The following is a 26,069-nucleotide window of genomic DNA, read 5'->3' on the forward strand; positions in this document are numbered from 1 at the left end:
TTATTTATCTTCCACCAGACTATCCATTCACGTGTAATCACCTTTTTCTTCACCATATTCCGTCTGCTTCACTTTTTTGTTATCAAGTAAGATCTTTGACTTACTTATTGTTTCATCAAATACTTTTGCATGCAAAATCAGATCGCGCATTTTGCTAATTCCTACCCTCTGATGAGAAGGAAAGTATTTCTTCAAAACTCCGCGGATTAAGGACTATCCACTTATCAAGTGTTTCCTTTTTAGATTAAATCTGTTTTTAACTCTTTTTCAAAGTGTTTTTTAACATGTTTTATTAACTGTTTGCTCATATATATATATATATATATATATATATATATATATATATATATATATATATATATATAATTGCAAGAATTATTTCTTTAATGTTTTACCTTTAGAACAATAACCTATAGATAAAAGATTGGATTCATCGCTTTCTCAAGTTTTATTATAATTCTGTTTGCATATATGATATACGAAGTATGATGAGTATATTTTCGAGTGTATTTTAAAAGTGAAAAAAAAATGAAATCTTTTTCCACGCTAAGAACTGTATTAAAAGATGAGAAACAGTCGTATGGGCACATGTTTCAATGACATGCAAAGATGCAACGCAAAAGAATATTTTTTTAATTTGATGTTTCTTTTGTATCAAACGTGGAATTGAAACTAAAATATGATTTCTTCACCTTTAAGTTATGATTCAAGTGTAGTATTTTTTCTGTGTCCTTCATCCATAAAATCCATATCATAGAAATATGCCATAAACTCCTTCAAAGCTTTCACCACTGAAACTACGTTTTAGAAAGATACAACGGTTGACTTTCCATGGGTCCCACTAGTATCTAAGAATATTCCTTTCTCCTCAGCTTATTAAAATCTGCTTTGTTAAAACCTTCGAACATAATCAAATGCACATGCGATTTTTAATCTCTGAAGAGGATTGACATTATAGCCAAGCACTCACAAACCAAGAGTTAGGGATTGACATTAGGCTAATATATTGTTTTATTTCACCACCAGAAGCTTTTTGAATGTAGCCATTGTTCTAGGTGTGTAAAAGCCTCACAATAGGTAAAAGTGTCGGTTCTAGATTTTTTCTATGCATATTCAAGTGTGGCAACAAAAAAACCAATGAGTGGAGACCTACATTCAGGTAATGCCTTTTGTTTGAACCTGGCAAATTGGCAGCCGACTCGTTAACACGAGTAAAGTGTGCTCTGTAGATAAGACGTATCGTCAACTATGGAAGCACATGTTTGCAACATTTTAAAACTATATTAGCTGTGTAGTTCTTTTTCTTTTTTCTATTTCATCCCTAAACAAAACACTGTGTCAATTGAATGGAAGTATCTACTATTTGGAACCAAATCTAGAGGGATACTATGTAGGGAGTTGAGCAGCAAGATCTCTGTTCACATTACACTTAAACTTCGGCATGCCAGTACAGTCATGGAAGCAGAAACCCAGGACGAAAATTCAAAGTCTAGCAGTTTGAGGGGAGAAACTATTAGTTTGTTATTGGTTTTCCGACATCTAGAGATCTCTACAATCTAGGGGTGAGATTTTGCTGCTTGTTGAATTAGTCAGGGTATTTACATCGAGGGATACAAGTGCTTCAAATTCGTTGGAGCACATTCCATTAAAATACTTGTAAAACAAGCACAGATGCAACATTTCGATGATGGGACAGAGCTTGGAGTTTGGTTATAGCATGAGACCTTTTAATTTGGAGCCTTTTTTTTTTTTTTCGCTTGCAAGCAAGGCTACTGGAAACAGGTTTTTCATACATCACTAATGCCGAATCCAGTTTTTTAAAATAGTCAACCATATAGGAGCCTATTCGTGACCAGACACACACACACACACACACACACACCGCTATATATTATAGATATATGCATATGTATACATATGTATGTATATAATGTATGTATATATATATATATATAATGTGTGTGTATATATATATATATATATATATATATATATATATGTGTGTGTGTGTGTGTGTTTTAATATAATACAAATTATCAATGCTCATCTCAAAAATTACAAAACATGATAAAAAGTTAGATTCATATCTTAAGTGATTCCAGCAACATTTTTGAGATCATTGTTTTAAAAAAGTAAATGAACAAACACCAAAAACAAAGTGACTTTTCAAAACTGTTTTATCTGCGACCTTGTTTAGTTGTCTCATATCGACCACGAGCGTAACAGATTGAGATAATGCCATTTCAAACTGTTTGCTTTAATCTTCAGTAATGTAATCAATATTTACATCGCCATGTACTTCAGCAACATTTTCTTTTCAACTTTACAGCATAATTAATCAATTTTTCATTTAATAAATGCCGGTAAACACATTTAAAAGAAAAAAAACAAAAAAAAAACCCATAAATATAAATAAAAGTGTCTATGATAAAAATTCAGCTGATTCGACATATCTTTATGAAAAAATGTGAAACATTAGTCATAACTACTGCCTTGAAAAGACTTTTTTATTCTTCATTTTTACTAACATTATTTTTCTCATTTGTTTCCCATGAAGGCAAAGATAAACATCTATTATATATTTTTTACTTGCAACTAATCCAACCATTAAATATATTTTCTGCATCTAAAGCAATATTATAACTCAGGATATACTCAACCAGTTATTTGTATCGAAATGAACGCAGAAGACACATTCAGTTTGTAATTCCTGATAAAAATGAACATAGCACCATCCAAGTTGACAGACAGGATCTCCAACGAATGCCTTCAAATATCTTGATTCACAACACTTAACAAACACGGCAGCATTCTCAGTGAAATTGCATGTTTCAATGTAAAAAATGGTTTCAGTGGCTCATCACCAACAGCATCTTCTGTGACTTCAAGATCAGCGACTGTCTAAAGTCAAAGATTAACCAAAGTGTTGTGAAATTAGTTGCTTCATTCAACTGTGTGTTCCTTGACAATAAGGAAGGCAGAACGAACATTTGCTATTATGCAAATGAAAATGTTCTTTTTTTTTTTTTACACAGGACTCACCATATTATCAAGGCCAAGAGGCCACTCAAGGATAAGGGTTAAAGAGTGTACAGTAGAAATTGGACAATATAGTAATCATTAGTAATGAAAATTCGGTAAATTTGATAACTTATATGGAATGCCTCATCAAGAGCTTATTTACGTTAGACTTGAACACAACCATATTGTAGTCAGCAGGAAAACGGAAGACAATTCCACAGGCGTGCAGTTCTAAGAAAGAAACTTTGTTCATGGAATCTACGTTTAGGTTTAGGCACAGATAAAGAGTGGGGGGAATTATTGATAGTGTTTTCAGCTAGACGAGTGTTTCTTGTGGAAGTTAGGCGAGGGGGGACCATAGACTGAAGCTCAGTCGAACACTTTCCATGAAAATAATGATACATCAGAAACAAACTCGCAACATCTCTTCTGTGAGATAGAGGTTGCAGGAAGAGAAAAGGACATCTCCTACGAGGCTACGAAGTCTATTTTGAACTCTATCAAGGCAGGACAAGTCCTTTCTAGCAGCTCCTGCTCAGATGTGGCAACAGTATTCCATCCTTGGACGTACCTGGCTCTTATATAGATAGAGAATTTCATCAGCAGTGAGATATCTACCGGATCGATAGAAAGATCCCACCATTTTTCCAGCGGCCTTGGCAACAGATTTGATGTACGTGTTCCATTTAACTGCTGAATGTTTGTAATGCTCAATAGCTGAAAGTGGTCTGGTATTGCACCAGTTGAGGTTAAGAGGGAATGGCAGCTCAGATAGTTTGGACATGTGCACTACCAATGGTATCATGTGACTTCAAGATCAGCGACTGTCTAAAGTCAAAGATCTACCAAAGTGTGAGAATTATTACTCTGTACAACTGTGAATGCTTACCAATAGCGGAGAATGTCAAGCGAACATTTGGGGTTATGGAAACGAAAATGTTTGGAACGCCAGACCACATCTGCAAGGAGGATATCCAGAGGTAGTGCAGTATCACATCAATTGAGAGTAAGATAAGAGGATGGTGACTCAGATGGTTTGATGTTTTGAGAGCATTGCGAAACTTGTGTTTGCATTAGGATTGTGAAAGCAAGATCGATGATGAGATGCAAGATCGATGATGAGATGGGTAGACATTTTACAGAAAGATCTTAATGGAGAGTAAGATGAGAGAATGGCAACACAGATAGTTTGATGATGTTCTGGGAGGTCAACTGCGACATTATTGCAAAACTTGCATTTGCATTAGAAGTCCCTAGGAAGTGACTGAGAGGAAGGTTGATGATGATATTGGCAGACTCCATGCACAAAGCCCTCTGTAATTGTGTAGATGGAGACAAAAGTCTCTCATTATGGACCCAACATAGTTTAATAAAAAAAAGACCCGAATCTTGTATTTTCTATCTTAAGCATTAGCTTTAGATTTAAGTTTTATTCTGATACATTTAAAGAAACCTTCATTGGGGAATTTTTTTCTTATTTTTCCTTATTTCTCACCATTTTAATGAGTAACGAAATTGTTAAAGCATTGAATTCAACGAAATGGTTGTCTGCTTATACAACAGGTTCATTTCACCAATTACTTCACCTATGTGTCAAGATAAGGTAGACAAAGAGTTCATCTCTGTCGTAGCTGAGATTTTATTTGTCATTTAACTGTTCATTGTTTTCATGCAACTTGCTTGGCCAGCCTCTTACGAATCAGTCAAAAGATTTCAATCAAGAGAAAAAGAGGGGGGAAATAAATTGAAGAAAATGAAAGAAACCATTACGAAAATCAATAAGGTGACACTTTTATCTAGGTTAACAATTCTTCGTACTCTCCAATCGGTATAAGGATGGGGGGGGATGGCATTGAGAAAATGAGAATCCTGCTTCTAGTAACCCTGCTACCCCCCTGTCTCTCTCCACCTACCACTGCTCCCATTAGAACTCTGTATTTTTAAAAATTTTCTTTTGTTCCTTTCTGGAACTGCTCACATTCCAGTTGACAGTTGCATTCTTAAAGAATTCTAATAACATAATAACATTGTTTCTGAGGGATAGGTAAAAAGGAAGAAACGATATATATATATATATATATATATATATATATATATATATATATATATGTTTATAAAGTTAGGAATGTTTATATATTTGTAAACTAATTAACAAACTAGGAATTTTGAAACACAGTTGCGAGGCCTAAAATATAGGGCATGTTGAATTTAATTTAGTTTTATGCAGGGTGTTGGGGGAGGCAAAGAGAGGGGGGAATCACTTTGAAAATTCAAATGCTTCCACATTTTGTGAAAATTTTAACAATATGTTATCATCAATTAATGAATATTTCCCGAATTTCAGTTTCTTTACAGTATTCTAAAGTGTCCTTAGGCGGCATAATTTAAGCACAACGTTGCATTTGAAAATGAAAATATCTCTGAATTGCATTTACTTTTTATCTATAAATCATTAATCAATCAAGATCCACTGAATTAAAAATTTTAAGCCTTAAATTTTAGAAATTTGCTAGAATCCAAATCATGTGAATAGATTTTGTCAAAAATTATGATAATGTTTCTTGAGATAAGGTTTAGCGTCATGTCTGGATTTTGATTTTCATGAGAAGACATAAAATGGTGCAAAATTGTTCCGTTCAGGGAATAATTTTACCCATCCTGGGACGGGTATTTTTTAGCATATATTGTTTTTGTTAAAGATATAAAAAATCTTTTTGGTTAATCAAAATAAAATACTTTAGCAATTTCTTGTTTTACGATTGTTTCCAAGTTGATTTTTTTTTTCTAATTTTTGAAGAAAAAGAAAAAAATGATGAGAATGGAAATTCTTATAAAAAATATATATATATAAATTCTAAAAATAAATTAACTTCGGAACAATTTTGAAAAATCTTTGTATGATATTTTTTTTTTGATTACCTGAACAGCTATATAGAAAACTGTAGGTTTAATTTGTCAACTTAATTGCTATTTAGGACCACCTTTTAAGATCAGCCAACATTATTTTATATATTATAGATAGAAGAAAACACACACGCACCTGCATGTGTGGCTTTTATTTCTCTTTTTTATTTTTTATATTCCATGCTGTGTAATAGTAAATATCTTGTTATGGACTGCATGGAATAATCCTTTTTGAATAGTTTTACATAATATCAACACGTGTCTGCCTCTTTCTTAGCCCATCTGTTCATCTGCTGATGGAAAACAGGAGAAAACAACCTTTTATTCGATGAAATGCGACAATAAATGATGAATAAAGAGAAACTTTAGTGCGGGATTTAGCAGTGTACATTTGAAAGCTATTCTTTCGTGATAGCTTCATCTCTAAAGTCTTTAAATACACTTAAACACCCCAAATATCATGCAGTTTAGATAAGTCTGGATATATGGATTATCTGCAGAAAAGATAATCCATACTATACATGGAAAGCTCTTTTTTTACTTGCCAAAGGCGCAAAAAATAAAGAAACATAATAATAAAGCGTGCACGCGCGTGTGTGTGTGTGTGTGTGATTTAAATACAGTGATAAAATGAACTTAAACCCAATATTTTTCAAAAATGCTCAATATAAAATAGAGCTTTATAAATAAATAACCTATATACTTATGTTTCAATGTTAGTACATCTCTGAGGGGTTGTGAAATCAACATTTCGATAATATACCAACAGTTAAATTTGTGTCAGCTGTTCTAATGTGTGTGGGTGTGTTTTATGGACATGGACATGTTTTGCTGTTAATGTGGCTCATCAGAATGGCTAACTATAACAGGATTCAAGACATAGGCATAAAGCAATAGCTAGAAACAAAGTATAGTATCTGTCCTCAGTCAGTAAAGATTGAGAAAATTTATATTTTTTGTCCGAATTCAAAGTGCCCATTTTTTTGGACAACTAGATTTTTCCCACACTAAAACCTAACCCTGCATTTAACCGTGGACTTTGTGGAGAATCAAGTAAATAGTAAGAACACGCTACACGATCCACAAGAAAAACGGATGAATCAGAACTGAATATTAATTTTTTAGGAGAAAGTTATGAATGAAGAAAATCATCAGACCAACTTTATTATATAGATGACTAGTAGGAAGACCTGACATTGCCCAGGATTGAATAAAGGTCACTACTATTCACCTTTTCACTTTTTTTTTGCTTGTAACATCTATTATTGTTATAAAGGAGTTATGCCATCCTAGACCACTTAGAAATTTATGAATACTTCTGTTGTTATCTCCAGTAAATTAGAATACACTTTTAGATTTTATGTAGATTCTCTAACCATTTTTCCTATAAGGAATACACAAACATAACACAAATATACACACAGACATTATATATATATATATATATATATATATATATAAATTTGTATCATAATTTTATTTTTTACTCCTATTCCTAATGTCTATTTTTCTTTCTTTAAATCTTGCTTTTTTGTTGCTCATTTTTTTTAAAAAATGTTCTTTTCTTTTCTCTATTTCAGACGAGCTCACTTACGTCATTGTCTGGAAAATTTGAAAGATCTTGTGCCATTGGGTCAAGACTGTACCCGCCACACAACATTAGGATTATTAACCAAAGCAAAATCTTTTATTAAGGTTAGTTTCATATTTTCATTGCAGTATTTTATTTAATGTTTCTATGGCACAATAACAGATCAATGAATCTGCAATGTGAAATGTGATCGAACCCAATGCATCAGGTCTGGGGATTTTCAGAAAGCACTTACCAGCATAGAGGTTATTCTAAGGATGAATTGATTGGTATGGTCATATGGAGCATTCATCCTCGTGAATGAACCTGCTGCAAAAGCATGGATATTTTGAATCGCAGATGGCCCCAAAAAAAACACTTGGAAACAAGTGATTAGACAAGGTTGTACAGAGTAAAATTTTGAAAACGGTTGACTTGCTGAACCACGTGAAACCCAGGGAAAACAAACATGTCAATTGTGATCTTTTTTTTTTTTTTTGGCTTCTTGCCTTGTGTTATTGAGACTAAACTAATGGGAAAAACAAACTTTGTTTTAAATTCTTTTTCAATATAAATAGCTGATTGATTTGGCTGACAACACTCACTGTTCAAAACTGTCATCCTCATTTAATATTAAGAGAGTTACTTTTTAGTTATCTTCAAAAAGGAAACATCTTGTCGTCTCTCAACATCTGGAACTTTTTGATGGTGTCAACTGCACATGACTTCCAAACTCACCGAGTTTGCACAGCAAGGCAACCTGGTGTTGCCTCAGCACTAGAATACCGGTACACATATATTTTACTTACAAATCTTACATCGTTTGATTTAGTGGTTATAGTAAAAAGAACTACGGATATTAATTTCCTTTGGATACCAATTAAAGAAGATTCTCCAAATTTCAACTTAAGCCATAGTAGGTGATTTGTTTGACTGAGCTTTAAGCTATTGCCCCCCTCCCCCGGAAAACATTCGCAACAAATACTTGTTTAGCTACAACAACTGTCAATAATTTCACTTATTTTCTATCAGTGCCTAAAACTAAACGAAAATTTCATGAGCAAAGTTTCTTTCTTAGTACTGTCTGTCTATGGAACACAATAATGCAGGTCTGCTTCCCAGCTGACTACAACATGGTAGTTTTTAAATCTAATGTAAATAAGTTCTTATTGAGTCATTCTCTTAAATAATCAAGCCCTATCCAAGTTCCACCATTACCAATTATCACATGCTGTCTCAGTATTAACCCTTATCCTCGAATGACCATTGGGCCTTGATAAGCAAAGAAAAAAACTTAAGCCTTCGATTTTAGACATTTTTTTATAATCAAAATCATGTGATGAAATGTAGAATAAGGAATCTAGATATAAGGTTTAGTATCATTATTACATGATTTTAATCTTCATAAAGATACATAAAAGTTATGCAAAACTGTTTTGTTCAGGGAAAATTAATTATTTGCTTAAAAGTCAGAAACAAGATACATACACAAACTTTACATCATCAGAATCAGTGTGACCCTGATATGGTTATAAAATCTTTTTGAATGACCAGGATCCAAATCAATAGATGAAGAGAAGAGGAAAGTAAACAAAACTGGAAGATGACAGTCGGAGAGAAAGCTCTAAAAGGAATTTGTTATACACTTTAGAAAAAAAATCTGTTTTTGTTTTCCATACTCCCAGGTAACATTGAATAACCTTGCTAGATTTTATAAAATGCATGGATAACCCTGCTAATTATATAAATAAAATGTAATTTATTTAAATCTAAAACTATTAGTGCTATTGCGTCTCTTGTTAAAAAATCATATTTAATATTAAATAAAATGCATGAATCAAAATATGATCCCACATGACTTTAATCAGTTTAAAAACTTTAGATAAACCAATTATATAAAAATACCTGTTTTATAAAATAGCTTTTGCACTTAATGTCCTCATATTCCTAGAATTATTCATGGTACTCATGGGGACGTCAACCCCCCCCCCCGCCCGCATACTACTGAAGAGATAATTGTTCAGAGTTTCTTTGTTTGCATTCAAGCCTTGTCTTAATGGCATGGCTGATAGTTCCAAAGAGAAAACCTTGATCTTCCTTCTTTCTTGTTTGCTGAATATAAGGAAGTTTATAACAAAGGAACCGCGCTCACAGGAGGGGGAGGGATGAATGCATTGAAAGATGAGTCGAAGAGGATTATTATTATGATCATGATGATTATTATTAGGATGAGAATGAAGAAGCTGACGTGAGGAAGAATAATAACAATCCTGATTGTCATTAGACATTGGAATGGTCTGAAAATGCGGAACAATATTACATAATTTCGGAACTTCTCCGTAAGGCGGGAAGAATTGTGAAAGGTGAAAAAACTGAATTGCCTGTCATTTATCCGAAGACAGGAAGTAATCTTCTCAGCTTGGAAAGAAAAGAGACAGTCAAAAGAGCAAGTGGGAGAAAGGAGACAGAGGAAAGAGACGTGCCTCAGAATGGGTACAGGGGACATTTAACAAAGTGAGGAGAGAGAGAAAGCAAACGTTTCTAAGAAGACTATATTGTGAGACCCGCGAACCAGAAAGAGTATAATAGAAAACAGAATCTCTTTTCTGTTATTCAAAAAAAAAGAATTGTGACAAAGAAAAGCAGACAGAATTATCAGTGAATGTCTCAGTTTGTGGATGAGGGAGGGACACGGATAATTAACACTTTCAATAAGAAAGAATACAAATATCAGCTCCAAGTTATTTCATGGTGATAATAATATTGATCTCTTCAAAATTCATTTGGTTAGGATTATTCATAAAAATCCTAACACCCTTCCCCCCTTTTTTTTTGTTTTATTCTTTTGTTTCATTTTTTTCATGTTTTTTTTTTTTTTTTTTTTTTTCTGACTGAAGTTACTAAAGTTCCGAGTTTAGGGAAAGAAAATTAGTTACCATTCCAGTTATTATTTCTATTTCATTCGATTTCTTAAAAAAAAAAAAAATGTTAAAATGACTTAAAAGTAACATTTAATTTCTTTTTAAAAATTAAAAAAAATATTTAATGTTAATTTTTGATTTTAAAAATGTGTAAAGAAAAGATGACTGAACTTTAAATTTTGAAAATTTAGCAAAAAATTGTGAAAAAAATTTCTTTTAGCCAGTGTATTGTAACAACCAAAATAGTATTTAAATTTGATTTCTAATGCTTCACCAATTTACAAAACTTCACTTCTTTTTTAAAAATTTAAAAAATGCTTCACCAATTTACAAAACTTCACTTTTTTAAAAATTTAAAAAATGCTTCACCAATTTACAAAACTTCACTTCTTTTTTAAAAATTTAAAAAATGCTTCACCAATTTACAAAACTTCACTTCTTTTTCAAAAATATAAAAAATGCTTCACCAATTTACAAAACTTCACTTCTTTTTTAAAAAAGAAGTGAAGTTTTGTAAATTTTGACATTTATAAAATGTAATTGAAAATTTTAGAAAATGAAAAATAGAAATGATTTAAAATTAAATCTAACTTATTTTTCCAACATACTTTCATAAGTATCATAAAATTTTACTTTTATGATAACTTCAAATTAAAAAACTTAAATAATCTTATATTCTGAAAATTTTAAAATTATTAAAAAATTTTTTTAAAATAATTCTTTAAATAGTTAAAAATTACATTTAACTTCTTTTTGCTATTATATTTTAACAAAAACTTATTTTTAAAATAATTTAACTTTAATTTTGATTTAAAAAGGAAAATTTGATTGAACTGTAAATTTTGAAAAATTTATATTTAATTAAAAATTTGATTAAAAAGGGGCAAAAAGTATTTTACAATAATAAAAAGTATTTTACAATGATAAAAAGTATTTTACAATGATAAAAAGTATTTTACAATGATAAAAAGTATTTTACAATGATAAAATTATTTTACAATAATAAAAAGTATTTTACAATAATAAAAAGTATTTTACAATAATAAAAAGTATTTTACAATAATAAAAAGTATTTTACAATAATAAAAAGTATTTTACAATGATAAAAAGTATTTTACAATAATAAAAAGTATTTTACAATAATAAAAAGTATTTTACAATGATAAAAAGTATTTTACAATGATAAAAAGTATTTTACAATGATAAAAAAGTATTTTACAATGATAAAAAAGTATTTTACAATGATAAAAAAGTATTTTACAATGATAAAAAAGTATTTTACAATGATAAAAAGTATTTTACAATAATAAAAAGTATTTTACAACGATAAAAAGGCATGTCTTCTTTTCACTACTATATATTAATAACAAAAAATTAAAAGTTCTACCCAGATTAAACCATCATCTCCAATCGACAAGGTCCTGGATATGACCTTAAACTATATCCAGTGGTGAGGCTCCAGCTTGTGGGCTTTTGGGAGTGTGGAGCCACCCTTTAATTACCATTGCTCCCAGGTCCACTCTGACCCGGAGTGGTAGGGTAGTACCTGTTTGGGTCCCAATTATGGGTTAAATAGAAACTGACGTGAAAACAACAAATATATTCTATTAAAAAATTTTTTCTTCAAAATCTTTGGATTCGGCATTAAATAACCCGAAAAGGGTTGATATGCCGTAAAACAAAAACAACCAACCAACCAACCAATCAATCGACAAAATGTCTCGTTGTCCACCTGACAAACCCATTAACTTATTCTTGAGTGGCCTTTGAGCCTTGATAAGCGATGACTCGATAGTACAAATTAGTAATGAGACGATTCTGATATTTTCCCTATTCCGATGCAATTATTGATTCAGTGTTAATTTTCTGATTATAATAGGGTTATCAATTCCGATCCCCATTCTTTTAAAATCTCTATGTATTTTGCTTTATAGTTGTTTTATTATTTTTCAAATTAGCATAAAAACTTGTATCATAAGTGCATGTATTTTTTTCAAACGTAAAAATGCATTTGTGGTGGCAGGTGATTATTAGATTTTAATTTAGTTATAGCTTAAAAATTTATAAATATTTATCATTAGTACCAGCAATGGAAATTTTTTTTTAAGCAAGAACAAAAATGAAATAATTAAAAGAATCACTTTTGGCATTGGAAAATATGCACCGTCTTTTTCAATATTGACTCTGCTATCGCAATTGTTTTATGATTATTAATCGAAACACTATCATCCATTTATTTCAACATGATCATATTGAAATCTTCTCAAATCTCCTCGTATTGTCCAGATTTGATTTTCCTCTCAGCTCATCCAATCTATAAGCCTGTCTTTAAGGCCTACATTACACATCCATCATCTCATTCTCATATTTCTCTCCATGCAAAGCATATTCTTAACAATCACTGGTCACGTTTCAATTCCAGACCTCATCACACTGAATGACTCTTCCTTTAGTCGACAATGATAATGTTCTGCTCGTTACATATATGAATTTTTTGAGATGAGGATTGATTATTTGTATGATTTTGATTCTTCGGACTCTGTTCTCATCTTGAGTGTCATTTTCACAACGTTTCAGTCAATGTCACCTCTGACCTTCTTCAGGTGTATTTTGTTGATCCTAGGAATGTTTCTAGTAAACTGGACAAAGTTTCAAATGCAATCCCTTTATTTCCTTTACAAATGTAGCGTACTCTTGTTCCGTCAGCCATGACAAGATAGAAGTCCTAAGTAGTTAGCAATTGTATTTTTCAATCACCTGCACTGAAAATTGAACTTTCGACCTTCAGGAGAATATCACTTTCATAATTGATATTTCAAGTACTTTAACCACTGCACCACAGGTCCTTGCTGGTTAGTAATGGCAGTTCCCATAACTTAATCAATCCGTTCTTAATTCTTGCAATTACACTAGCACCTTTTCTATGCTCAAATGGTATCACCTCAGTCGAAAACCTCTGAAAAACCTTAATAACTTCACAATCCAAATATGTTGTCTCCACATCTGAGTTCTCGTCCATCCCCATCGTCTTACACTTCTTGCACACAAACGGGTTATCTTCTCTAAAACTGTACTTCCACTGCACATCATGTGTACTCAATGCATACAAGTACCACCAAAAATTGAGTTGCACCTGACCATTTCAATAAACTGAGCAAAGGCAACCTTCTTCTTTCTGAGAGTTTTTCAACACTACAACCACTGATCATCACTTGACTTTTCGTAGCATTCACCCTCATCACTTTACTTTCTATAGCATTCCCCCAAGTTTTTATCTCAACACACGGGTCTTCCATTATTTGATATGCAAGTACTACATCATAGTTCTCATCCGTTTCCATTGTCTTACAAACTGCTTCGTCTTTTTGTCGACGTAATACTTGCAAATATATGGCATAATCATGTTGACACACCGGTTTCTGTCAGATCACCAAAGTTGAGCAACACTGAGCCTAGTCAGTAATGGGTAACCATTTGGGAATTTCAGGTGCTGCATGTGCTCTCTGCTTATCTCGGCATTGTTTCCAGTTAGTTTTGGCCTCTCCTTGCCACTGGACCCAAACAGTGCTGATTCAGGACTGGTGTGGTTGGAGATTATGCAACCCTTGCCTCACAATTACATGCACAGTACCCTTACAGATGTGTCCATTTTATCTTGAGAATGGAGGCATCGTACTGGCAAATGACTTTTAACACCTGAATTCGTTTTCTTCTGATCAAAGCTTATTTCATTATCCAACACAAACAACGCCATTTTGATCAAGAAAAGCTGAACTTTGCAAATATTGCTATACTTTATTACGTAAACATTGTTTATACTTTTTTGAATTATTTAGCACTGATCAGTTGCTATGCATGAAGTGACCTTTACATCCACTCAGATTATTCAAAATGAATAACTCGTTGTTGACTAATCTTTTTATTATTCTATAAACACATTGAATAATGCATTAAAGGTGGACATCATCCGAGGTGGAAAGTTGGAGTCAGCAAATTCTGGCATGAGTCAGTGTAAGTTTAAAAAATATATATATATATATATATATATATATATATATATATATATGCAGGTTCTCGACTGAGCTCCAATCTCTAATAAAATATCATTCTATGGTTCCAGCAAGTACCTTGCTCCTGACGCAATTATCTACATGCAAAATACTCATATCCTAAAATAGAATACTGTTGCCACATCTGGCAGGTGCCACTCTAAGCATGCTTTCCTGCCTTTATGAAGTGTAAAACCAACTTCGAAAACTACTTACGATAATCTATTTCGTCTTCTCACAGATTTTGCTAGACGTTGTGTACTCTACCAACATTTTCATGGTAGGTGTTCGACTGAGCTTTAATCTCTGCCCCCACCCTCCACCAGCAAAACATTTTCCAGCAAAATTTCATCTATCATTAACCATTTAAAAACAAAATTTCTTTCTTCCTTTGTCTTCCTTTTCTCTTTTTGTCTATATGAAAACTGAAAATGTTACACCCATCCCACCATAGAGTTTAAGACGTACAAAGGAGTAGGGTGGTTAAATGGTTTTTATCATCAAAGAATGACTTCCAGTCTCTTTCTCACTCACAGTTGAAACTGATCGGAATGGTTAAGAAAAGAAGTTGTTTTTTTGCATTGCCCTCGCAACACCCACACCTTTGTGTACCTGTAACTAAACAGAACTTCCATGAGCAGAGTTTCTTTCCAAGAAGTTACCGTCTGTGCAATACAATACTTTCCAGATGACTACAACACAGTCGTTTTCAATAAATTTTTGTTGAGCGATCTCAGATAATAAAATTCTGCTCATGGTAAACCATCATCTCCAATCCGCAACATGTGTCATCGTCCACCTGATAAACTTCTTAACACTTATCCTCGAGTGACCTTTGAGCCTTGATAAGCGATGACTCACTAGTACAGAGACGATTCTTGTATTTTTCCTAATTCCGATGCATTTATCAATTCAGAGTTAAATTCCCTTTTCTAAGATGGTCACTAATTCTGATTCCTTTAAAATCTCTAAATATTTTGCTATAGAGTTTTTTATTATTACTTTGCAAATTACTATAAAAAAAAACGTTACAATATTTGCATGTATTTTCACAAATACACTTGTGATGGTGGAGGGGCTGATCAATCGATATTGATTTTATTTACAGTTTAAAGTCGATAAATACTTATCATTAATACCAGCAATGAAAAATTATGTTTTGAACAAACGCAAACCAAAAAATAAACAATTTGTAAAAGAATCATTTTTGGCAGAAGAAAATAGGCATAAATTTTTCCCATACTGATTCCAATACTCCAAATGTTTCAATTTTTATGATTCCTGATTCAGCTTAATAGTCCTAACACTAGTGTATGCGCGCGCGCACACACACACGCGAGCGCGTTCATTAAGCAGGGAAATTCATCTGGATTCCAGTTTTATTTTTTTTTTCTGCCCATTGGCTACTAACATCCCTGTTTCGACTTTAATGATTATTTGCTATGAATGATCCTGAAATAGAACATGTCTGGTGAGCATTTCCAGCGATTATGGAAAAAACTGGGGGGGAAAAAATGAAGACTGGATGAGTTGTTTATAATGAGACCCGATCTGGGTCAGTCCATGAAATATGAACTCTGGCGTCTCTAAAGTAGAAACGGGAATTGGTGAAGAGAAAGTTGTTTATCAAAAAAAAAAAAAAAAAAAAAATCCCAGCCACGTTTCAGAATTTTCCATTTTTTTCAGATATCCTCTTTACTTCTCCTGTTTATTGTTATTTATTTTAAAAGCTTCAGGATGGGATCTTATCACCCCCCCTCTCTCTCTCTCTCTCTCTCTCTCTCTCACACACACACACAGTTGATTATGTGTATACCACTCTTATTCTCATATATAAATGTGTATATCTATATGCATATTTTCTCCTTTCCTAATATCTTTATCCTTTTCTTCCCCCCTCTCTCTCTATCTATCTATATATATCTATATATACACACACACATTCTGTTGAATATTTAGCTTTTAACTTCCATATATAGGTCCAGCTACGCTGATGAGTCTTATGAGAAAACACGTGTCCATAGATAATTCTATTTTAAAAATATATATGTTGCTACTAATTTAGGGGCATCACATTTGTGAATGGAAAATTATCACCAACTAGCATTAGGGTAGAGTGTGTTTTGTTTAACATTAGCACAAAAAAAATGGACAAATAAATGGCAGTAAGCAATTCTTTAGACTTACTTTAACAAGTCATGGTTTCAATCAGTTGTTACATCCTCTGATGAGGCCATAGGAGAAAAATTTGAACTTGTTAATGGGGAACATTATATACATTCTCTCTTTCTCTTCACGCTTTTCTTTCTATAGTCTATCTTTTCTCGCTTGCTATTTTTCTACATCTCTATATCCATATATATTCTCTCTCTTTCTCTCACTCATACACAACACAGTTATTCTTTCTTTGCCCTCTTACCTAAAGCTGAGTATTAGTTCTACTAAGAAACAAATAAAAAAATCCATCTTCTACCGTTTGCTTTCGTTTTCCTCTTCCTTATATTCTCTTTTCTGTTTGACTTTTAACTGGTCATCTCTGGTAGCACATCAATTGCTTCCTACACCCCCCTCTCTCTCTCTCTCTCTCTCTCTCTCTCTCTCTTTCTCTCTCTCTCTTTCTCTCTCTCTCTCTCTTTCTCTCTCTCTCTCTCTTTCTCTCTCTCTCAGACTGGACTGGAGCAATGACTTGTAAAAGGTGACTTTTTTCCCCCTTATTTTCTTTTATGAATTATCCTTTCTCTCGCGCCCTCCGGGGCCCCGGGCGACAAGATCAAAGTGTAGTATCCCCCCTTTTGAGTTGGCCATGTGCCTAAGTTTTTTGTTCATCGTTGATTTTTTCTGTATTTTTTAACATGAATAAAAGATTTTAATATCTCAAAGTGTAGTATCTGTTCCGACAGATACTGCAAACAAAGACCAGATGTGGGGACAACCCCACATACCTGACCTTTAACCAGCTCCCATTTCCCACCTCTCGGGAGCTGGTCCCCTTTTCCCCTTCCCCCTCCCTTCACTCCTCACATTAAAAATTGGCCTTATGCCTAATTTGCTCGATGGGGGAGCAAATAAATACCCCCCCTCTTTCGCTCATATATTCTTTCTATTTCCGAACTTTGAACAGTGGCTTATAAGAAAGACTTTTGTTTTCTTTCTTTTCTTTTGCAAACTCTCTCTCTCTCTCTCTCTCTCTCTCTCTCTCTGATATTTTTTTTATTTTCTATTTCCAAATATGGAATAGTAGTTTGCAAGAGGAACTTTTGTTTTATTTCTCCCCTCTCTCTTTTTTATTTTCTCTATTTTCAAACCCAGAGCAGTGGCTTGTAAGAGAGAATTTCTTTTTTCTTGTAAACTTCCTATTCCCCCCCCTCTCTCTCTCTCTCTCTCTCTCTCTCTCTCTTCTCTCTCTTCTCTCTCTGTCCAAGGTTGCCTCTGCTTCTTCCATGTGAGGCTAAAAATAACGTTGGCACACTCAGTGTTTCCTAGCCCAATCCTACTTCCTTGACTGTTCACCATCATCACAAGCAGCAGCAGCACGGAGAGAGCATAATTCTGATAGAAACGGCTTGGAAAAGAAAAATATCAGTGTGTCACACACACACACACACACACACACACACACACACACACACACACACACACACACACACACACACTTAGACAGTTTCCAAATGTGATGAAAAGCAAGCCCCCCCCCCTCCACTTTCTCAGGAGGGAGAGAGCAGCAACCAACTCCGCTATTTGCAAATATAATTGTGTCACTTCTTTTATTCTACAAAGAAAACAACTAGCCAGAGCCAGACGGAAGCAAGAGGCTTCCACAGAACAATTACTTTACATCTCAAACTCTTTCTCATCTCACCTGGTTTGTGTCATCAACTTATGCGCACTCCGATCGCCATGTGCCGATGAAGATACTTAGATCTGATGACCTCAGAGGAATACTAAATCTAGACAGTATAGAGCAGCAGTTGGCAACCTTTTGGAGTGTGAAAGCCAAAAAGCTACGCTGATCAAACAGTTTTGGCCACATTGTAATGGAGGACAGTATGGTTATTAAATATATAAACATTATTAAATATATAAACATTATTAAATATATAAACATTGTTAAATATATAAACATTATTAAATATATAAACGTTATTAAATATATAAACATTATTAAATATATAAACATTATTAAATATATAAACATTATTAAATATATAAACATTATTAAATATATAAACATTATTAAATATATAAACATTATTAAATATATAAACATTATTAAATATATAAACATTATTAAATATATAAACATTATTAAATATATAAACATTATTAAATATATAAACATTATTAAATATATAAATACATTTTCTGTGTTTGAAGAAAACAAGTAAAACACGTTCTTGAGTAAATTTAAAAAGAATTTGAATTTTGATACAATATATTCTCTCAGCTCTCACTGTTTGGTTTGTTTATATTGTGTCCAGAATAAGGTGACAGGGCAAACAAAATTCAGTTGAGGGTCAGATTTGGAATGCGGGCCGGAGGTTGCCAACCCCTGGTATAGAAAGATGTGTGCAGGACAACGACTTTGTTAACTTGGCCATATGAAAAGAATGGATGAAAGTTCTTGGGTTAGTAGATGTAGAACAGTTGAGGGAGCAGGTTCAGTTCTGAGGGGAAGGCCAAGGAAAATGTAGAAGAAATTGACTCATTACATCGTAAAGAAAAGAAAATAAAGAAAAAAAAAATCAATAATCGAGTCTGCTCCCCCTAAGAGTGGACTGGAAATCCACAAAAAAAAGTGGTGCATCCTGTATCGTGCCATTATAACCAAGATAGAGAACCAACCATCATTGAATTCTAGGGATTTGCTAAACATTTTCTCACAAAATAAAGCTATTTTTAAACAGTGCTATTTGTTATATTAAAATAAAACAATTGTTGAAGTAAAAATCAATATTGTTAATTAATAAAGTATCTTTTTTCACAGCAATATGCAAATTAGTTAATTTTGCTACTAAGATCACATATACATAAACAGTATATAACACAGGGTGCTGCTATTACAAAAAACAAACAAACAAAAAAAACAGTAATACATGGTTTGGTATTAGCTCATGGTGGGCTAGCCGGCTTCCTCCAAAGGAGGAAGTTTACAAGGAATGTCAAATTTATAAGTAGTCCCCAGCTACATGTATATCCCGATCAAGGGAAGATGACATAGAGCACCTAGCATTCCCAAATGGTCACCCAACTGGAACTGGCCAGGCTCCACATGCCTTAACTTTGGTGATCTAATGGGAACTTTTTTTTTTCAACGTGATTATGTCACACTGCAGCTGTGTAGACTTAACAGGAAATGGGGTATCTTGAACATTAGTGCGAGAAATTAGTCCAATGTTAATATTAATTTTGAAAAGATTAGATAAAAATTGAGCTCAATTGTTTGAATCAGGAACAAAGTTGAGCCTATTAAATATTAACAAGACGAGAAAAATCTAGAATCAACCTCTTTTTTCCTCTCCAACAAGTTTGAATGTTATTTTTTAATAGAAATCACTCCCGACAAGGCATAAAGCTACTTGATGTAAAAAAAAATTTAAAAAAAGAATCTCAAAGTTAACTAGGCAATGGTAATTATTAAGTTAACTAAGAATTGATACGTGTTACATAGATAGATTTTAACTCAGAAAACAGCAATTAGTTTGAAACGTCACTCGTAGTGTGAGAACGAAAGGACATAATAAGGGAAGTGAAAGTTCTAAGGCGGTCGAAAGTTAACGTTTCCTTTTTACTATGTGTGATTGTGTCTCCTGTTTTTATTCAAAATATTTTTTTATTTTTGACTTTCACACACACACACACATACACACACACACACACTTTTTTATTTTTGACTTTCACACACACACACACACACACACACACACACACACACACTTTTTTTTTCTCAACATTCCCTTATAAAGACGTGTTATTAAATCAACAAGTTTTGAGGAAGAAACACTGAATCTAAATAGCAATCAAATTGCTTATATCTTTCTGGCTTGTGTACGCACACACACGCATACATGCACACCTACCTATGCATACACGCGCGGGTTCAAATTGCTTACATCTTTCCGACTCATATACACGCACACATCCATCCACGCACATACGCGCGCGTGCACACACGCACACACACTTAATCAACTGCTGAAAGCCTGAAAGCTTTGGATGGGTGTCAGAAGTGTGAAACTGAAAAAGTGCTTATGATCTACAAGAATTATCAGAAGAAGGGTTGGCCGCCCCCCTCTTCCACCCGATTAGAAATCTCCTTTCGGCAAATTCCTGTTTTTGCTATTACTCTTAGGATCCAGGTAACAGCAAAACAAGATCTATATCTTGCTTTTTGGGGAGAAAAATGTTTATTTTTATTCGGATTTTTACTTTTTTATTATACCCCATTACTGGCACTTTATAGGCTTAGAAATGTGCCAATTGATAAAGCCAATCTCTCTCTCTCTCTCTCTCTCTCTCTCTCTCTCTCTCTCTCTCTCTCTCTCTCTCTCTCTCCTCCTCCTACTTTCCTTCTTTTATATCTCTTCTTTCTCTCTTTCCTCGTCCTTTCTCTTCCACCTTTCTCTTTTTCGGTAAATTTTTACTTTTTCATTTTTATTTTATTTTATTTTTTTTACATAGAGGTCACCACTTATCGAGGCCCGGAGGCCACTCGAGGATAAGGGTTACTGAGTGTACAGTAGTTAACGGGATAATATAGTAATCGTTAGTAGTGGAAATTTGGTTAATTGGATTACTTAAGGGGGACGGTCGTTCAAGAATTTGTAAACTTGAAGACAACCCAGCTTAACAATCCTGTAATAGTTTTTTGAGTATGCTGAAAACAAATATCGCATTTAAATTTTCCACAAACAAATAGTTTTCCGGATATTAAGCAATATAATTCCTTATGTTATAGGCGGTGGTCATTGTTGTATGTGTAAAATTTACCTCTTTTTCTATTCCCCTCTTTCCTCTGTCTCTCTCTCTGTCTCTCTCTCTACTTACTTTCTTTTTCATTCTCTTCCTCTCTCTTTCTCTTATTTCTTCTTCTTTCTCTCTCCTACCTTTCTATCTACTGCCTTTTTCTGTTTCTTTTCTATTTCTCTTTCGTTTCTGTATCCTTCCTATTGCTCGCTTTCTCTTTCATTCCTTCCTTTCTTTTCTTCCTCTCTCCTTTTCTTTCTTTCTTTTCTCCTCTCTTCTTGGACATTTTTAAATGATTTCATTAGGCACCAATTTAGCAAAATTCCTGAATTCCAATTTCTTCTTAAGACCACTTAAGCATAATCTTTCAATTTCAAACATTTTCTACAATGAAAATCGTGTAATGGATTTTGGTCAGAATTGGAATAAGTATTCTAGACAAAAGTTTTAGTAGTCTGATATTTTATTTTAATCTTTATAAGAGAACATAAAAGTGTTGATAAACTTTTTTTTATTATTCACCCCACACAAAGCATATTGCAACTTGGACTTAGGGGGCTAAGGGGCTAGGGTCAAGTTTAATATGGAACTGTGGGGAGATGTCTGTTCACATTATATTTAAACTTCTGCTTGTTAGTACAAGGAGGTATTTTTATAGTTCGTGGGAAGAAATTATTCTAGTAGAATGCTTTCTGGCATCTAGGGACACTGCAGTGAAGGACTGGTATTTTGCAGCTTGTCAGGTTAATCCGAAATATTTACATCATGGGGCACAAGTGATGTGAGTTCATCAGAACACATTCCATTAAAGTACTTGTAAAACAGGCACAGGTATGCAACATTTTTTTTCTCATGTTTAACAAGACATATCTCCATTTGAACATAAAGGGGTTACTATTTGGGAGCATGCCTAGGAAAGATTAACAAGATGTTGGTTTATGTTACATTTAAGCTTCTGCATATCAGTACAGTCAGTGAAGCAGGTAGCAGGAAGGGAATTCCAAAGTCTAGCTGTTCGAAGGAAGAAGCTATTAGAGTAGAAAGCTTTCTGGCATTTGAGGATCTCAGCAATGAAGGGGTGTGATTTTGTTGCTAAGTGGTTTTGTCAGGTATATGTATGTCGAAGGGGGACATTGCAGTGATGGGACAGGGGTTGAAGCTTGTTAAACAGTGTGAAACCTATTAGATTTGATACTTTTTCTTGTACCCTGTCTAAGAGAGAGAGAGAGAGAGAGAGAGAGAGAGAGAGAGAGAGAGAGAGAGACTAGTGGTAGATGCACCAGCCTAAATGTGGCAACAATACTCCAGGCTTTATAAAGATAAAAGATGTTGTTTGGTATGAGTATTTTTCTAGCATGGTAGAGAGAGAGAGAGAGAGAGAGAGAGAGAGAGAGAGAGAGAGAGAGAGCTCACATTCTTTGCAGCAGCCTTGGCAATGCCTTTAATGTATTTGTTCCACTCGTGTTGCCTGGGAATTAATTTTACTCGCCTTAGGATGTCTATTCTTCTAATTCTGTATAATAAAGATAAGGTTAATCATGTGATGGGTGAATAGGTCGACCGACCGAGTCGAAATAACTTGTCAGTAAATCTCCTGCAATAAGCTTGGCATCTCACACCTGAAGCCTGGCCAATCTTAGATTTTAATCAGGACTAACCTATGCAACTGTATGAGTGTTGGTATTATCTCTTAATTATGCCCTTATGCCTGAGTCATTTACTGATAAGTATATTTTGCCACCTGGAGGGCTTGTGTATAGTGGCTTTGTTGGTCATTCCAGTTTTTAGGTCATATCTACTTAGCCTTGGATTTGCAGTTTTGCTATCTTGGATAAATGTGTGTTTATGTATATGAAAGTCAATGGTTAAAAACGGAATAGTACCTATTTGTTTGTCTCCCCACGAGGGTTAAGATTAGACACAAGACCCGTTTTTAATGTGGGAAAATTCCAGCTCTTTAGTTTGAATTGTATCAAAAAAAAAAAAAATTGCCTTAGTCTAAAAGAATTTCTCCTCCATTGATCAAATGTCATATTGAAGTGTAGTATCAGAACAGATACTACACTTTAAATTATTTGTTTACAAAAAAAAAAAAAAGAAAAGAAATTACATTTAAAGCAAATTAGACACAAGGTCATCAATAGTGTATGGAAAATGAGTGTCATCCTTGGTTGAAAGTGATAAAAATATATGCTAATCATCACTAGCATCATCTCAGTCACCACATTTACATTAAGATAACCCCAAATTTGTTGGAAACTACATAAGATGTACTCACAACTCTTACATCAATGGATAGTGTGATTGTGGTTTTAAAAAAGTCTAATATTCGTTCCGTTGGAGTCACCAGGTATAAAGTTATTGCACAAGAAATTGGTTGTAGATGTACCAGCCTAGATGTGGCAACAATACTCCATGCTTTATAGAAATACAAGATATTGTCAAGTGTGAGTATTTTTCTAGCACAGTGGAGGGAGCACACATTCTTTGCAGCAGTGTTAACTGGTTTTCATTCTTATTGTTAGTTGTTTCAAAAACAACACTGAAACTAGGTTAAGCATTCAATCAACATTTTTTCTTTAATTCTTTTTTTCTTTCTATTATACTGAACCAGTCGCACGAGAGAGAGAGAAAAAGAGGGAAAAAGTAAAAAGGTATGAGGAGTAGAAAGAAGGAATTAAAGGGAGAGGGAGAGGTAGATAGGAAAGTAAAGAGAGGCAGTCAAAGCGAAGTATAAAGAGGGGCAATCAAAAGTATAGAAAGATAGAGAAGGACAATCAAAGGAAGAAGAAGAGAGAGGTAGTCAAAGGTAGAGAGAGAGAGAGAGAGAGAAAGAGGGGGAGGGTTTAAAAAAAAAGACGTTGCACACGCTTTTTATTAAACGCTTCTATTTTGGTGTCCATGTCCCTGGGCAACACCGAATGACCTTGCTAATATCCTATAAATCAGTGTTTCTTAACTCTCTCCTCCATATTTATGATTGTGATATGTGCTGGCGTGCCCTTATATTTAAACCGCACATGTAAATGAATATAAAGGGCTGAACTCATTTCAGAACACATTTCTTTATGCACCCTCAGGCAATAAATATTAAGAAACTTAACTGAAAATGATAAAGAAAGGATATATTTCTTGAAATTAAGGTGGCTAGTTCACATATTTCCCAGCACTTTTTGAGGTACCCAACACAACCCATTTATGTGCTTCTTTGTTAAATTCCTTCTATTTTTTTTTATATACTTTCACTACCCTCTCTGTCCTTTTCACCAATACTAGTAATATCTCTCCCACTCTCTCTCTCTCTCTCCATCTCTCTAAATAGATTTATTATTCTGTTAGAATTGTAGAGCACCTGTAAACAACCTCTCCATTCCTCCTATAAAACTATACCCCCACCCCACCTCAGAGTTAACATAACCCATGAGAATCAAGTCCAAACAAATCATTTAGAACTTAAATCATGTCTTAGAAATATTATATGGGCTCAGTTGCCAACTCAAATCTATAAAAAACATAAACGTGTATTAATCAGCATAGTGCTTTAATTATGGGCATTGTTTTCTCCGGTTCTTTTCTTGAATGAGATACTCATAGCCACCTTTTGTATAAAAAGTGCCTGTCCTGAAGTATATCTTTACTTGTATAACAGTATAAATCATTTTAATATTTATGTTCGTTTTCCTCCGCTCACAGAAGAGACGTTGCTAGTCTTTCTCTGCTCTACCGTTATTTTCATGCTCGACTGAACTTTAATCCATGCCCCCCCCTAAAACATTCAAAATAAAAACTTGTCTAGCTACAACCACGGCCAACAACACTTTCCTTTTCTGTGTACTAAAAACCAAATGGAACTTTTACAAAGTTGTTTGCCTAAAACTGCCTGTTAGTGGAATACAGTATCACGTGTCTGCTTCTTGGCTAAATACGACCTTTTAGTTTTCAAGTCCAATATAAACAAATTCTTTTTTTTTTATTTGCGGACTGTTATTTTCATTTTCATAGTCATTGTTGTTTCACCATGTTTCAACTCATCCTCTGGCCTTCTTCAGGTGATTAAATGCGACAGGAATGCTGAGTTTTGTAACTGTATCCGCAGTAATAAACTCTTTCTGTAGTTGTTCCGTGCTTGGGTACAGTTACAAGACTCAGCATTCCTATCCTGTTGCGGTTAATCACCTGAAGAAGGCCAGAGGATGAGTTGACTGAAATGTGATGAAACAACAACTATGAAGATGACGGTCAACAAATAAATACACAAATTACTCATCTAAACGATTCCAATAAAAACTAATATATAAAACAAATTCTTGTTGAGCTGTTTCCTCTTAAATAATTTTTACCAATTTACAACAATGTTACTATTCCCCTCAATGTTTCATCGTTCACCTGTCAAACTCATTAACCCTTATCCTCGGATGGCCCTCAGACCTTGATATTACATCCCCCCCCCAATGAGAAGGTAATGCTTAGGAAGATGGTATCATTACTAATTAACATATATTACTGCACTATTTCCTCAAGTTGGAGGTAATTCCAAAACTTGTATAAAAAATAAAAAAATGTGCCTATATTCTGTTTGAGTTGATGCTGGTAGAAAAAGTATCAACTTTGTGGATGTCTCTTGTGTAGTTTTTTTTACTT

The 26,069-nt window shown here is 33.7% G+C and overlaps 1 protein-coding gene across 3 annotated transcripts in view; it reads left to right on the forward strand.

The window, feature by feature from the left end:
• The window catches only part of LOC145267103 (max dimerization protein 1-like), a 217,757-nt gene that overhangs the window by 151,850 nt on the left and 39,838 nt on the right, over window positions 1–26,069 (forward strand). For all 3 annotated transcript variants that reach the window (XM_080123119.1, XM_080123118.1, XM_080123120.1), the window contains one exon: window positions 7,506–7,620. In XM_080123119.1, coding sequence (XP_079979245.1) covers window positions 7,506–7,620 — 115 coding nt within the window. The remainder of the gene's footprint in view (window positions 1–7,505; window positions 7,621–26,069) is intronic.

Source organism: Euprymna scolopes, chromosome 42 (assembly GCF_053919585.1).
Source record: "Euprymna scolopes isolate OS-2025 chromosome 42, ASM5391958v1, whole genome shotgun sequence".
NCBI lineage: Eukaryota > Metazoa > Mollusca > Cephalopoda > Sepiida > Sepiolidae > Euprymna > Euprymna scolopes.